At 36.8% G+C, this 15,503-nt stretch overlaps 1 protein-coding gene across 1 annotated transcript in view; it reads left to right on the top strand.

Annotated features, from left to right (window-relative positions):
- dnah9 (dynein, axonemal, heavy chain 9) overlaps positions 1-15,503 on the top strand; it is a 294,000-nt gene that overhangs the window by 88,090 nt on the left and 190,407 nt on the right. The window contains 3 exon segments of the mRNA XM_028475526.1: positions 6,492-6,649; positions 10,903-11,041; positions 12,005-12,292. Coding sequence (XP_028331327.1) covers positions 6,492-6,649; positions 10,903-11,041; positions 12,005-12,292 — 585 coding nt within the window.

Here is a 15,503-nt window from a genome sequence, read left to right as displayed (position 1 = left end):
ACACACACAAAAAAAAAAACACGAAAACACATGAATAAGAGTAAATGCTATTACAATAATGAGATTATAAAAATAATTACAAATAAAATGGCTACATAGCCAAGACTTCAGGCAGTAAAGAGTTACAGCTTTTCCGCTTGATCAAGGGTCGAAAATAGGTTGAGAACGAGCCTCTTTAGGAATATCTGTTCAAGTAAGACCGTAAAGGCCTCTTCGTAAAGTCTGCGCTTTCTGTAGTCTGACATAAGTTTGAAACACGTCCCATATTTTATAGAATGAAGAGGGTTTGTCTTTGAGCCAGTAGGTCATTGGCTCCAGGGGTAAGAGTTCTATTATACTTTGTACCCACATTGAGAGCTGAGGAGGTTTGTCAGAGATACATTTGAGTAAAATACATCTTCTAGCACCAAACAAAAGGACATCAAGGAGCTTCAACATGTTGGGATTAAGGTTAAGAGCAGAATGCAAACCAAGAATACAAGATACAGGCCTAAGATCTACATTGTTACCAAATATTACAGAAATTTCTTTACATACATTTTCCCAAAACATTTTAATGAAAGCACAGTCAAAGATACAGTGGAAGTATGTCCCCTCAATGACCTTACATTTATTACAACACTTTAAAAAAGAAGGATTGAATCTATTCTGTAACTGTGGTGTCATTTGAAGCCTGTAAATAATTTTGAACTGGATTTCCTAAACCTTGTTAGTGGACAGACAACCAGAGGAGTCCAGCCAGACATGCCTCCACTCATCATCTGAGATGATTGTACCAAGACCAGCCTCCCAAAGTGACTTCAGAGGGCTCACACCGTGGACAAAGAGCATTATAAAACCTAGCATTATAAAACCTGGTTATTCATTTTTGAGGGATGGGATCCTGCAGCACTTCTTCTACAGAAGATTGAGAGAGCCCCCCTGAATGTAGCCTTATTTTTGAGGAGACAAAGCTCCGAACCCGTAGATACCGGAAAAAGTGTGTGGTTGGAAGGTTAAACTGAACCCTGAGCTGGTTAAAAGTTTTATTAATACCATTAGCCATTAAGTCTGCTATGATCCAGATACCTTTGTCTGACCAGAGAGAGAATGCAGAATCTACAATACCAGGAGGAAAGTCTGGATTTAGATAAATGGGGTTAAGAGTAGAAAGATGGTCTTCCTGAGCCTCTATCTTCATAATGGCTCTCCATACCTTCAAAGTGTTCAGGAGGTGGAAATTGCCCTTCACTCTTTCTGAAACCCATTTTTTAGAAACACATAAAATATTACAAAGAGGGATTTGATCCAGAGGGGCAGCTTCTAAATAGAGCCATGTAGATTTGGAGTCATTTCTAACCCATTCCCAAAGATACCTGCCCAGGCAACCCAGTTGGTAGTGTTTAATATTGGGCAAACCCAGACCACCATCTTCAACTCAGAGCTGTAGCTTCTGTAGTTTCAATCTAGCTCGTTTTTTCTTCCACAAAAAGGAAGTTAATGAAGTGTTTAGAATAGAAATCGATTTTCTAGTCAGAAGAACTGGGATCATTTGACAAACATAAAGCAGCTGAGGGAGTATGTTCATTTTAACAATATTAATTCTACCCAGAAAGGACAATGAGAGGGAGGTCCAGCATGACAGATTGTCTTTAATTCTGTGGATTAAAGGCAGAAAGTTTGCTTTATAAAGACCAGAGAGGGACGGAGTAATATACAGTAAATAGACAAACCCAGAAGGTGACCATTGGAAAGGGGCAGAGCTAACTGATGTCCAACAATTATTATGAGTTCGGGGCATAGCCTCTGATTTGGTGTAATTCATTTTATAGCCTGAGAACCGCCCGAAAGTTTAAATGATCTCAATAACATTTGAAATGAAAACTTTAGGGTTGCTTAAGAATAACAAAATGTCATCAGCGTAAAGTGAAATTATATACTTAAAGGGACCTATATCGATACCTACCAAAGGATTGCTCCGTATCGCCTCCGCCAAAGGCTCTATTGCAAGAGCAAACAAAAGCGGAGAGATTGAACATCCCTGACGGGTGCCACGCCCAACCAGAAATGTAAGTGAACTGATGCTCGAGGAGAGTCATATAAAAGAGAAATCCATTTAATAAAGTTTTCCCCCAGGTTGAATTTGGACAGTCACTCAATAGATAAGTCCACTCAACCCTATCAAAAGCCTTTTCTGCATCAAGCGAGACCGCGATAGCTTTTGCCTTCAAAGTGCTGCCAAACTGGATGAGGTTCAGCAACCTTCTAATATTATTACAGGAATTTCTGCCTAGAATGAAACCAGTCTGATCTACTGAAATGAGGTCTGGAAGAATTTTTTGTAATCGAGTCACCATAATTTTCACAATAAGCTTTCTGTCCACATCGAGTAGATCAATTGGCCTATATGAAGAGCAATCCTCCGGTGGTCGGCCCTTTTTAACGAGATGTTGGTATCCATCATAATGTCTGGGAGATGAACAGATTCAAATGAATAAGACAACACTAAGTAGAGGATCGACCAACAGGTTCTGGAAAGTTTTAAAAAATTCTGGGGTTGTGCCATCCGGCCCTGGTGCCTCGTTGTTTTGCATATCATTAATAGCACACACGTAAAATGGGCCTGTTCAACAAATCCTTCTGGGCCTGGGAAGCTTGAGGAAGACTGACAGCTGACAGAAACGTATGCACCAGGGTTTCAGAGTTGGGTTCAACATCTGATTCATATAAAGATTGGTAAAAAGCAACTGTTAATGTCTTTGCCATAATGCATTCTTTTACCTCTCCCATCCTTTATTACAGGAACTGTCTGACAATTTATCCCTTTTTTGATGAATTTTGCTAAATATTTACTCGGCTTGTTACCAAATTCATGCATTCTGTGTTTAGCATAAAAAAGACATTTCTGGGCTTTAAACGTCATTAGGGTGTCGAGGGCTGCAGCTGTGCTGTTTATTTGAGATCTCAACTCATCCGAAGGATTAGAATCAAATTCCCTCTTTAGCTTATCTAATTGTTCTTCCAAAATATTCTGTTCTGCACCCCTCTTACGTTTCAAAAATGCAGAAAAAGATATTACTATACCACGTGATACAGCCTTTGCTGTCTCCCACAGCACATTAGGAGAGATATCTGGGGTATCGTTCTCAGCCATAAAAATCTTAAACTGCTCTGTAAAATATTGAATGAATTCAAGGGAGTTTTTGAAACGTTATTGCATTGGAGGACGTTGTTCTTTGTTAGACATGACCAACAACAATGGGGAGTGATCTGAGATGATAATACTACCAATTGAACATGAAACACATTCTGGAGGGCATGCCTAGGTGTGGACCTTAGAGTAGAAAGTATATCATCTGTCTGTGGGATGAAGAGTTCTCCAAGTGTCAATGAAGCCTACATCGCTACAGCAGCCTGATAAGGACTGGCTTGTTCCAGCGTTAGAGTCTAACCTTATATGAGATTTATCCAAGTGGGGGTTAACACAGTAATTAAAGTCACCTGTAATTACTGAGGAGTCCACAATCCAATCAGAGAACAGTGAAAAAAACCTTGGTGTGAAAATGTGAAGGACAGGCTGGTGGGGCGTATACGTTTAACTAACAGACGGTGTCTCCATAAAGTTTCCCTGTTATCATAACATAACGTCACTCTTGACCTCAACTTCAGTAAGTGACAAGGCTTTATGAACAAGAACAGCAACACCTCTACTTCTTGAAGTAAAGGACGAATAAAAGATCTGTCCAACATAATGTCTTTTTAACTTATGGTGTTCCTCATCACTTACTGTATGTGAGACTCCTGAATAAAAGCTCTGGAACCCGTGAACATTCCATGAGCACAGTTTAATTGTTGCGTTATCAACCATTGTCAAGCGTTGCTGTAGAGGACTGATGTATGCCTGAATTACACACAGAGATGAAACATTTCAAATATAGAGTTATTGTCACTCGTGGGAGAATAGAACCCATTAACAAAAAAAGGCAAAACAAAAAAACACAACCCACCCCCCCCCAGATACTCCCCCAAATGAAGAACCAAAGCCCAAGACTAGAACTGTGTCTAGACTTTGCTCTAGACCAGTGTTTAGACTGAAAATGTACACATAAGCAATACTACAAAACCAAATTATACGCATGGATGTTAAATGTAACCCATAGTAGTAAAAAAAAACCCACAAATGCCAAGAAAACAAACAGTTTGTGGTGACCAACTGTATTCCCTTTTAAAAATTAAAAAATAATATATATAGGAAAAAATAAAAATAAATACATTTTAAAAAATAAATTAAATGAAATAAAAAATTATATATATATATATATATATATATATATATATATATATATATATATATATATATATATACATATACATACATATACACTAATAATAATAATAACAAAATAAACAAATAAAAAAATAATAAGGATTTCCATCTTTAAGATGACTATAATAATAATAATAAACATTCCTGGATAACAGTGGATATTATTCAGATGAATAAATAAATGTGGTTATCACAGATTCATAGAACAATAGACCATCATTTTACTGACTTTATGGATGGACCCCAAAATCTCTCCTTTATTCCCCCTTATAGATGGTCCTGTCTCCACATGACTGTTCTTCAATGTTCATGTCTGTGTTCAACCACCTTCAGCTACAGTGGGGGTCCCTGCTCTATGGGACCTTTATTTTTGGAGGGTCCCCACTCTCTGGGACCTTTATTTTGGAGGGTCCCTGCTCTCTGGAACCTTTATTTTTTTGGGGGGGGATCATAAAACGTGGTAATAAACCCAGGATGACCTCATAAAGAACAAAGACCATAAACAGTGACATATTGTATTAAATACACAATGCAAAGCCTGTACCTGTACTGAAAGATTTAATCTGAATTATAAATCCATATTGACTTTAACCCTTAGGACGACGTACATCAGAACTAAAGACATGGACTGTAACACAATGTAGATGAAACGTTAAAGAGAGGAATCCTGAGCACTGGCTACAGATGGACATAAAAGATAAATAAACTCCTCCATTATTGATGAATAAAGTGCTTGAGCCTAAATGAATAATGTTCCATAACTCAAACTAAATGAAATGCTCCTGTAAATAGAGCTCACTGTGCACAGGCAGTGACACAGAATGTACAGTATTCACTCACTGACAGACGTTTCATAAGTGTGATGGTCTCTGACCTGGCAACAAAGATTTAACAACTGAAATGTGTTTTTACTTCCAAAATAAAGATAACTGACCACTAATAAATAATTAAAAATTAATAACTGCAATCGTTATTTTTAGTGATGCCCGATAAATCACCCCGTTATCGCTATCGGCCAGTATCGACTTTAAGATTATCGTATATCAGCCATTCCACCGATACAGTATCTCAGACTGATATACAGGTTCTATTTATCTGCTTTCTTCCTTGATCAACCCATAGACGTCATTTATGTAGACGTCTCATCGCCCGTGTAGAGGTGGGACTAAGTGTACGTTCACACCGACGGATCCTAAAGCAGGTAAAACGTCTGATTGTCCTCCTTTGGTCTGATAGATTTCTATAGTGATGTTTCTGTAGGCCTCAGAACGTTTCCAATCAAAGTCTAGAGTGATTAGGTTCACTGTGAACAGAGCAGATCAAACACAGGAAGTGTCAGAGATGACGTAGAGTGCACGGCATTGTGGGTGATCAGGAGAACGATGAGGGCCCAAGAAGAAGTTGTTGCTGCTCCATTGTTAAATGTTGGTAAAGAACAAATGGAGAAGGTAGAAGTTTGTGAGCACTCTACAGCGCTGGCTTTGACCCATCGATGAGAACCTCTACTCCATGAACTCCCTCAGCTCAAAAACATGACGGGTCATTTCCTGTTTGTGTCCAAGGCTTATGGACTTCAGAGGGATCTGCAGGACGTTTTGCTGGCCAAGGTAGAAGGTCTCCCAGAGGCCTCTGGGCCAATCAGACGTCAGCTGTTTACTGATAGGTCGCTGTGTCACATTTAATGTGATGAGATTTATGAAGACGAAACTAATGTAAATGATGTATTAATAACGTATCTTTGTGTTCCAGGGTTAGATGGTTCACTTTATGAGTCAATGAATGAATCTTCAGAGTTAGGGTTTATGTCGTTGTGTAAATAGTCGTGAAATACGTTATTCATTTCCTGAGGTGTATGTGAAGGTTGTCCTGATTTATCTAAGCTTATTAATGTAAAACCAGATGAAGTTTATTCATTTTGCTGTTCAGTTGGTTTTTTTTCATAATTTTCTTCTTCAATTGTTTTTTATTTTACCTCCAGCACATCTTCTTCAAAACCCATTGGATTTATATTCATTTCTATCAATGAAAATTAACCAAGTGGTTGTTTTAAGTCCATAAATCTATTCCCTTATTGAATGATAAACTAATCCTACACTGCTCTGCTCTGTGTCTGGATGTTAATATAATATAATATTTAATGAATATATGCAGACTGGCTCTTAAAGCTGGTTTTTTTAATGTGTAGGTGAAAAGTATCCAGGACGCCATCCGTGATAAGAAGCAGAGGTTTAACTTCATGGGTGAGGAGGTGAACCTGTGTCCTTCTGTTGGGATCTTCATCACAATGAACCCAGGCTACGCTGGAAGAACTGAACTCCCAGAGAACCTCAAAGCTCTGTTCAGGTAACACATTATGTCAATTACATTTTTAGATTACAATTACGTCTTCAGTTATCCATCTTCAATTATATTTCAATTATGATTACAGTGACCAGCATTTTTTCCAATTACAATTACAAATTGCAATTATTATTTTCCCCTGAAAATCAATTACAATTCTCAATTACTCAAGTTCAATTACAACTAGAATATTTGCAAGTGAGGATGCAGGTGCTGCCTTGCGTCGCACTACTAGCTTAGCATTAGCATTAGCATTAGCATTTAATAAATAAGACCATGAAATGTAACCATCCTCTTATGTTAGCTTTCTGTTAGCATCTCTAATGCTAACGGGTCAGTTTGACCCATGTTTATAATCAGCTGTAAAATACACTAATAAATATTATTTATCATCTAATTTTGCTTTTGCTTCCTAATCAATGAAAATATTGGTATTAATATGTTTGGTGTGGGTGTCTGAGTCACTATACGCCTTAATTAAAAAAAAAAAGAATTGAAAAGATTAAAATTTGCCTCAAAGGCACTAATAGATAAAGTTGATATGAAACATATTTTAATAATTTATGAATATTTAAGCCATAGAACTGTAACATGGTTCCACAGGTTTGTGTTTAAACACATTGTAAATGATATAAAATGTTCATGACAATTACAATTACAAAGTCATTTATCTGAACTCAATTACAATTCAGTTATCATTACAACAGCAACATATTTTTTCCAATTATGATTACAGTTATAATTACATCATATTTCTAATTAATTACCAATTACACAATTAAAATTATAATTGACGCCAAACCTGGTTGTGTTTATACACAGCAGCAATGTTTACAGACAATAACAACGTATGTTTATCAATGTTAGCGACAGTAATGTTCACTTACTATATTGTTCACATACTGTACGTATACTGTAATTAGCAGTCGTGCTCTTCTTTTACAGCTCTAACAGATTCCACTCTTGATGGAAATCTTCCTCAAAGATGTTGGAGTGTTTCTGAGGAAAAGTGTCCCTTTATTTTGTAGAGTAGGGGCCAAACATGTTTTAGTTCAGGGGCCAAACACGTTTTAGTTCAGGGGCCAAACACGTTTTAGTTCAGGGGCCAAACACATTTTAGTTCAGGGGCCAAACACGTTTTAGTTCAGGGGCCAAACACGTTTTGGTTCAGGGGCCAAACACGTTTTGGTTCAGGGGCCAAACACGTTTTAGTTCAGGGGCCAAACATATTTTAGTTCAGGGGCCAAACACGTTTTAGTTCAGGGGCCAAACTCATTTTAGTTCAGGGGCCAAACACGTTTTAGTTCAGGGGCCAAACACGTTTTAGTTCAGGGGCCAAACACGTTTTAGTTCAGGGGCCAAACACATTGTAGTTCAGGGGCCAAACTCGTTTTAGTTCAGGGGCCAAACACATTTTAGATCAGGGGCCAAACACATTTTAGTTCAGGGGCCAAACTCATTTTAGTTCAGGGGCCAAACACATTTTAGTTCAGGGGCCAAACACGTTTTAGTTCAGGGGCCAAACACATTTTAGTTCAGGGGCCAAACTCGTTTTAGTTCAGGGGCCAAATACATTTTAGATCAGGGGCCAAACACATTTTAGTTCAGGGGCCAAACTCGTTTTAGTTCAGGGGCCAAACACGTTTTAGTTCAGGGGCCAAACACGTTTTAGTTCAGGGGCCAAACTCATTTTAGTTCAGGGGCCAAACACGTTTTAGTTCAGGGGCCAAACACGTTTTAGTTCAGGGGCCAAACACGTTTTAGTTCAGGGGCCAAACTCGTTTTAGTTCAGTGGCCAAACACATTTTAGTTCAGTTGCCAAACACATTTTAGATCAGGGGCCAAACACGTTTTAGTTCAGGGGCCAAACACGTTTTAGTTCAGGGGCCAAACACGTTTTAGTTCAGGGGCCAAACTCGTTTTAGTTCAGTGGCCAAACACGTTTTAGTTCAGTGGCCAAACACATTTTAGTTCAGTTGCCAAACACATTTTAGATCAGGGGCCAAACACGTTTTAGTTCAGGGGCCAAACACGTTTTAGTTCAGGGGCCAAACTCGTTTTAGTTCAGTGGCCAAACACATTTTAGTTCAGTTGCCAAACACATTTTAGATCAGGGGCCAAACACGTTTTAGTTCAGGGGCCAAACACGTTTTAGTTCAGGGGCCAAACACGTTTTAGTTCAGGGGCCAAACTCGTTTTAGTTCAGGGGCCAAACTCGTTTTAGTTCAGTGGCCAAACACATTTTAGTTCAGTTGCCAAACACATTTTAGTTCAGTTGCCAAACACATTTTAGATCAGGGGCCAAACACGTTTTAGTTCAGGGGCCAAACTCGTTTTAGTTCAGGGGCCAAACACAGATGACTTTGATTTTAGGTTGGAAAACAAAGCAATTTGAATATTATTATACCCTTGTGTGCACCTCCACAAATGATTAAAACATCCAAACAATAAACAACAGATTTAGCGTATGAATGTAATGTATGAATGTAATGTTTTAATGTAATGTATGAATGTAATGTATTAATGTAATGTATGAATGTAATGTTTTAATGTAATGTATGAATGTAATGTATTAATGTAATGTATGAATGTAATGTTTTAATGTAATGTATGAATGTAATGTATTAATGTAATGTATGAATGTAATGTTTTAATGTAATGTATGAATGTAATGTTTTAATGTAATGTATGAATGTAATGTATTAATGTAATGTATGAATGTAATGTTTTAATGTAATGTATGAATGTAATGTATGAATGTAATGTATGAATGTAATGTTTTAATGTAATGTATTAATGTAATGTATGAATGTAATGTTTTAATGTAATGTATGAATGTAATGTATGAATGTAATGTTTTAATGTAATGTATGAATGTAATGTATGAATGTAATGTATGAATGTAATGTATGAATGTAATGTTTTAATGTAATGTATTAATGTAATGTATTAATGTAATGTATGAATGTAATGTTTTAATGTAATGTATGAATGTAATGTATGAATGTAATGTTTTAATGTAATGTATGAATGTAATGTATGAATGTAATGTTTTAATGTAATGTATTAATGTAATGTATGAATGTAATGTTTTAATGTAATGTATGAATGTAATGTATGAATGTAATGATAAAAACTATAGAGCTAAATCTATTTAGGAGGCACTAAATATTGTTTCATTCACTTATTTACAATGAGATTCTTTAAATGTGTGTTTTCACTCATTCATTCCATTATTATGATTTATATACTGGTGTTTTCATAGCATTCTGATCATAATGTCATAGTTGGACATAAAGGGGAACTTATAGCATATCTACAGTCTGTGGGCCACATCTTCAATGATGTCGTACTTTTGTCATTCTTCTGACCCATACACATCACATGTGAGCCAAAAGTGTCCCACAGATGATGCTGTAACTGTAAAGTAGTGATTTTGAAACGTCTTTGGGCCATTCTGGTTGATTTATGAGCAGTTAGCGTTGACTGAATGTTTGCTTTGTCCTTGGCTGACGTCTGGTGTTGTGATGTCTTGGTTGTGGCCAGGTTTTGGATCACCTACTGTATGTGACATCATCCCATGTGGTATTTGGGCTGGATGAGCTTCCAGATGTGGAGAAAGGGGGTACTAGAGAAGCACTGGTCTAAACATGTTCCTTATAAAACTATTTAAAACATCTATAAATCATAACGATGGAATGAATAAGTGATAACACACATTTTAAAGAACTTTGTAAATAAGTGAAAAGATTATGATTTATTTTTTTCTAGAATTAGTTTTTGATCATGTTTGAGTTCAGATATTTAGTTATTTTATTTTTTTTACTGAATTTTAGTTGAACTACATTCACAACGTGAAAGTATAGAAATACAATTAAGATTGTGTGTTTTATTTTATTTTTAAAAAAAAAGATAATGATTACAGAAATATATTTAATTTTTCTGAAAAAACTAGCTGTTAAATGGTGTAAAAATCAGGTTAAAATAGAAAACAATGGATGTTTACAGACAGTGGGGCCGTGTGACATCATCATCATGTGATTTAAAACTGTAAAGTAGTCCTGTTTTAAAAGGACAATAAATGAATAATTTTGTGTTTTGTTAGACATAAATCTACTAATAAGGACATTTAGAAGATTTTAAGACAAACTTATAAAAGCAGGAGGAACATTTTAACAGTAATATGACATGAGATCAGTAGATGATGAACATTATTACATGATGATGAAGATGAGGAGACCCTGTGTGCCCTGTAGACCCTGTGCCATGGTGGTACCAGACTTTGAGCTGATCTGTGAGATCATGCTGGTGGCTGAAGGCTTCATCAGTGCACGTGTCCTGGCCCGGAGGTTCATCACCCTCTACACGCTGTGTAAAGAGCTGCTGTCCAAACAGGTGAGCTGCTGTCTCCCCTTTAGCTCCGCCCCTACCTTTAGTCAGGCTCAACGCTCTGTGTGGAAGTCAAATGAGTTCTGCAGGGAACCAGGATCAATAATGGTCCTTTTTATTTTTTATTCTGCTCTCGTCTCAAATGTCACTAGAACATCTTTAAAGCCTGAGAAAGTAATGGGATTACTCCTGGCTCCAGTGGAGCTGCTCACATTAACCCAGTCATTCTCACTAGCCTCGTTGTGGAGGAGCTTCTCACACTCATTTAGATGCTGTGGAGCAGCGTTGAAGTTCAGAGGCTGTTTTATTAAGCTCTGCTGCTTTTAAATATCAGCCTAATTACATTTTTTTAAGCCTTCTCTGAGTTGTTTGCTCGACTTTCATGAGCAACTTAGCAGTAATGAGATGAAATGAGAAGAAGTGCTGCTCTCACAAAGGCTGAGGCTGCAAATCAATGCAAAGACCAAATTACTAAAGGTAAACACGTGGGTCGTGGACTGGGATTTGGTCTAGAATGACCTCTGAGGAGGGCCGGTGAAAACAATAGTCACTTATTATTATGGTTGGGGTCAATTTGACCCCATTCATTGTTTATCATTCATGACTTTTCCTAAGTTGATGGGTTCAATCAATTAAGCATAAAATTATCATTGACATGTTTTCAGTGTGTGTGTGTGTGTGTGTGTGCGTGTGCGTGTGCGTGTGTGGCAAAGGACTGTGTTGAGAAAATGGAAAGACCAACACTGATCAATATGTTTGATTCTGTGAGTCATGAATCACATGAAATGACAACATATACAGTGTACAAAGATCCACTAACTCCTGATGGTGGCGCTAGAGAACAGGTCAAGGTTTAATAAACAAAGTGTCTGACACTAAAGCTTGGTCAACAATTTGTCTGAAAGTGATTTTCTAGAGGTAAATATTCATGGGGTCAGATTGACCCTAAAGGTAAATGTGTTTGTCTAGGATCACTACGACTGGGGTCTGAGGGCCATCAAGTCTGTGCTGGTGGTGGCCGGCTCCCTGAAGAGAGGAGACCCCGGCCGGGCCGAGGACCAGGTGTTGATGAGAGCCCTGAGAGACTTCAACATCCCCAAGATAGTGACGGACGACATGCCGGTGTTCATGGGTCTGATCGGAGACCTGTTCCCAGCGCTGGACGTCCCCAGGAAGAGAGACCCAGACTTTGAAAAGCACGTGAGGGAATCTATCCTGGACCTGAAGCTACAGGCTGACGACAACTTTGTGCTAAAGGTAGAAAAACTAAGGCTAACTCTCTAAACTAATGCTAACTCTAAACTAACGCTAACCTTTTAAACTAATGCTAACCATCTAAACTAACGCTAACCTTTTAAACTAATGCTAACCATCTAAACTAACGCTAACCTTCTAAACTAACACTAACTATCTAAACTAACGCTAACCTTCTAAACTAACTCTAACCTTCTAAACTAACTCTAACCTTCTAAACTAACGCTAACCTTCTAAACTAACGCTAACCTTCTAAACTAACGCTAACCTTCTAAACTAACGCTAACCTTCTAAACTAACGCTAACCTTCTAAACTAACTCTAACCTTCTAAACTAACACTAACTATCTAAACTAACGCTAACCTTTTAAACTAATGCTAACCATCTAAACTAACGCTAACCTTCTAAACTAACTCTAACCTTCTAAACTAACGCTAACCTTCTAAACTAACACTAACTATCTAAACTAACGCTAACCTTCTAAACTAACACTAACTATCTAAACTAACTCTAACCTTCTAAACTAACTCTAACCTTCTAAACTAACGCTAACCTTCTAAACTAACGCTAACCTTCTAAACTAATGCTAACCATCTAAACTAACGCTAACCTTCTAAACTAACACTAACTATCTAAACTAACGCTAACCTTTTAAACTAATGCTAACCATCTAAACTAACGCTAACCTTCTCAACTAACACTAACTATCTCAACTAACGCTAACCTTTTAAACTAATGCTAACCATCTAAACTAACGCTAACCTTCTAAACTAATGCTAACCATCTAAACTAACGCTAACCTTCTAAACTAACACTAACTATCTAAACTAACGCTAACCTTTTAAACTAATGCTAACCATCTAAACTAACGCTAACCTTCTCAACTAACACTAACTATCTCAACTAACGCTAACCTTTTAAACTAATGCTAACCATCTAAACTAACGCTAACCTTCTAAACTATCTAAACTAACTCTAACCTTCTAAACTAACGCTAACCCTCTAAACTAATGCTAACTATCTAAACTAACGCAAACCCTCTAAACTAACGCTAACCCTCTAAACTAATGCTAACCCTCTAAACTAATGCTAACCTTCTAAACTAATGCTAACCTTCTAAACTATTGCTAACCCTCTAAACTAACGCTAACCTTCTAAACTAACGCTAACCCTCTAAACTAATGCTAACCTTCTAAACTAGCGCTAACCTTTTAAACTAATGCTAACCATCTAAACTAACGCTAACCCTCTAAACTAATGCTAGCCCTCTAAACTAATGCTAACCCTCTAAACTAACGCTAACCCTCTAAACTAGCACTAACTCTAAACTAATGCTAACCCTCTAACTCTTTAATTGCGTCCATTGCATTAATTTATTTGCTTTTCAACATCCTGTTTTTTTGCTGCCCTTGTGAGAGCCTCCTACTTTACATATACATCATGGATTGTGGGCACATTGTGACTCACAGAAGACGTGCAGTCCTTATTCCCTGGGGTTTGTACTCTTTTTTTAGTGCATGGAGTGATGTTTGCACATGTTGTAATATCCCTAAACCTTTAGTGAATCTGCCCCTCTGTGGGTACCAGGGTATAAAGGAAGCATGTCTTATGTCCCATGCTTGAAAACCTGTGCAGTCTCTGTGCTGCTCCTCCCACAACCTCTGAAGCTTGTTTTTGAACGTTTAATTCACAGTGTTATCCAGTGGTTGTGCAGCTACCTTTCACAAACGAGTGGTGCCTTCACTGCCTTGCACTGTCGAAACTCGGAGGAGCCAGTCGCGTTAGTTGTTCTCCGGCACCGCCATCTTTGTTTTGGTCGTACGACGCATCGGCGCTCATATTTTGCGTCAATGTATTTTTTTACATCGACGCGCTGATTAAACGTAATGTATCACATCATAGCTGACCAATCAGATTAAACCTAATGTATCACATCATTAAATGCTGGTTAGTTTTATTTTTCATAAATGTATTTATACTTAGAGCCTGAGAATGTATTTTTTTTAAATTGAATTAATTGGTGTTATTTTATTTTAAAAATAATGGTACATTTTGACAAACCTTTTATTTTCTACAGATGCTTTTGTGGAAAATAAATTAAGTTCTAATTATGATAGATTGTCTTTCTTCCTTTTTAAGTTTCTACATGAGATGTTTACTGTATGTAAGGGACACGTACCAAGATTTATTACCAACAATAAACTACAGTAACTTTTACTATTAGTACTATTTAATTGAGTTACTGTTTATTTGTAGTTGAGGATAATTAAAATCCAGGAACAATATTTCTACATGAGGAGATAAACTATTTATACCTACAGTAAGTCTGCCTCACATCAGAGCTCCAATCAGAGCATGAAATGAACAGTAGGAGGATCAATACTATTGATTAGGTTTATCATCTGATTGTTTGGATGTAAATGTCTTTACTCATCACATCACAAGGAATATCTTTATTATAATATATGTAATAAATAAAGCCTAATCTCACCCAGTGCCTTATGGGGCGCCCATTGGAAAGTTACACATGCTAAAATAAACATTGAGCAACAAACCATTGATCTACAACAATGTTTTTGAAATTTGACATTTACTATTTTTGTAAAAATATGTAAATATTAAATCTAAATGTTAAATATTAAATCTGAATCTAAACGTTTAATCTCAAGGTTGCATTTTAACACACACACACACACACACACACACACACACACACACACACACACACACACACACACACACACACACACACACACACACAATTACAATTATGTTCTCAATTACTAAAGTTCAATTACAATGAATCACAATTACTGAGCCTTTAATAAATAACATAACCTTCCTCTGGTGTTAGCTTTCTGTTAGCATCTCTAATGCTAACGGGTCAGCTGTAAAATACACTAATAAATATAATCTATCATCTAATTAGTTTATCATCTATTGATCACCTTGTTAGGATTCATAATCAATGAATATATTGGTATTAATATTTATGGTGTGGGTGTCTCAGCCTTTTTACTGTCATTGTACCCGTAGAATTATAATTGTAATTGTGTAATTGATTATTGATTACACTTGTGATGTAATAGGACGTAATTGTATTTTTAAAAAAACTGTTGTTTTAATCATAATTAAATTGTAATTGAGTTCAGTTCATTGACCTTGTCATTGTAATTGTAATGGCAGTTGAGTAATTGAGAACATAATTGCAATT

Source organism: Gouania willdenowi, chromosome 19, assembly GCF_900634775.1.
Source record: "Gouania willdenowi chromosome 19, fGouWil2.1, whole genome shotgun sequence".
NCBI classification, from domain to species: Eukaryota; Metazoa; Chordata; class Actinopteri; order Blenniiformes; family Gobiesocidae; genus Gouania; species Gouania willdenowi.
Note: the sequence above shows the minus strand (reverse complement) of the source record. Positions and strands in the feature narration are given on the sequence as shown.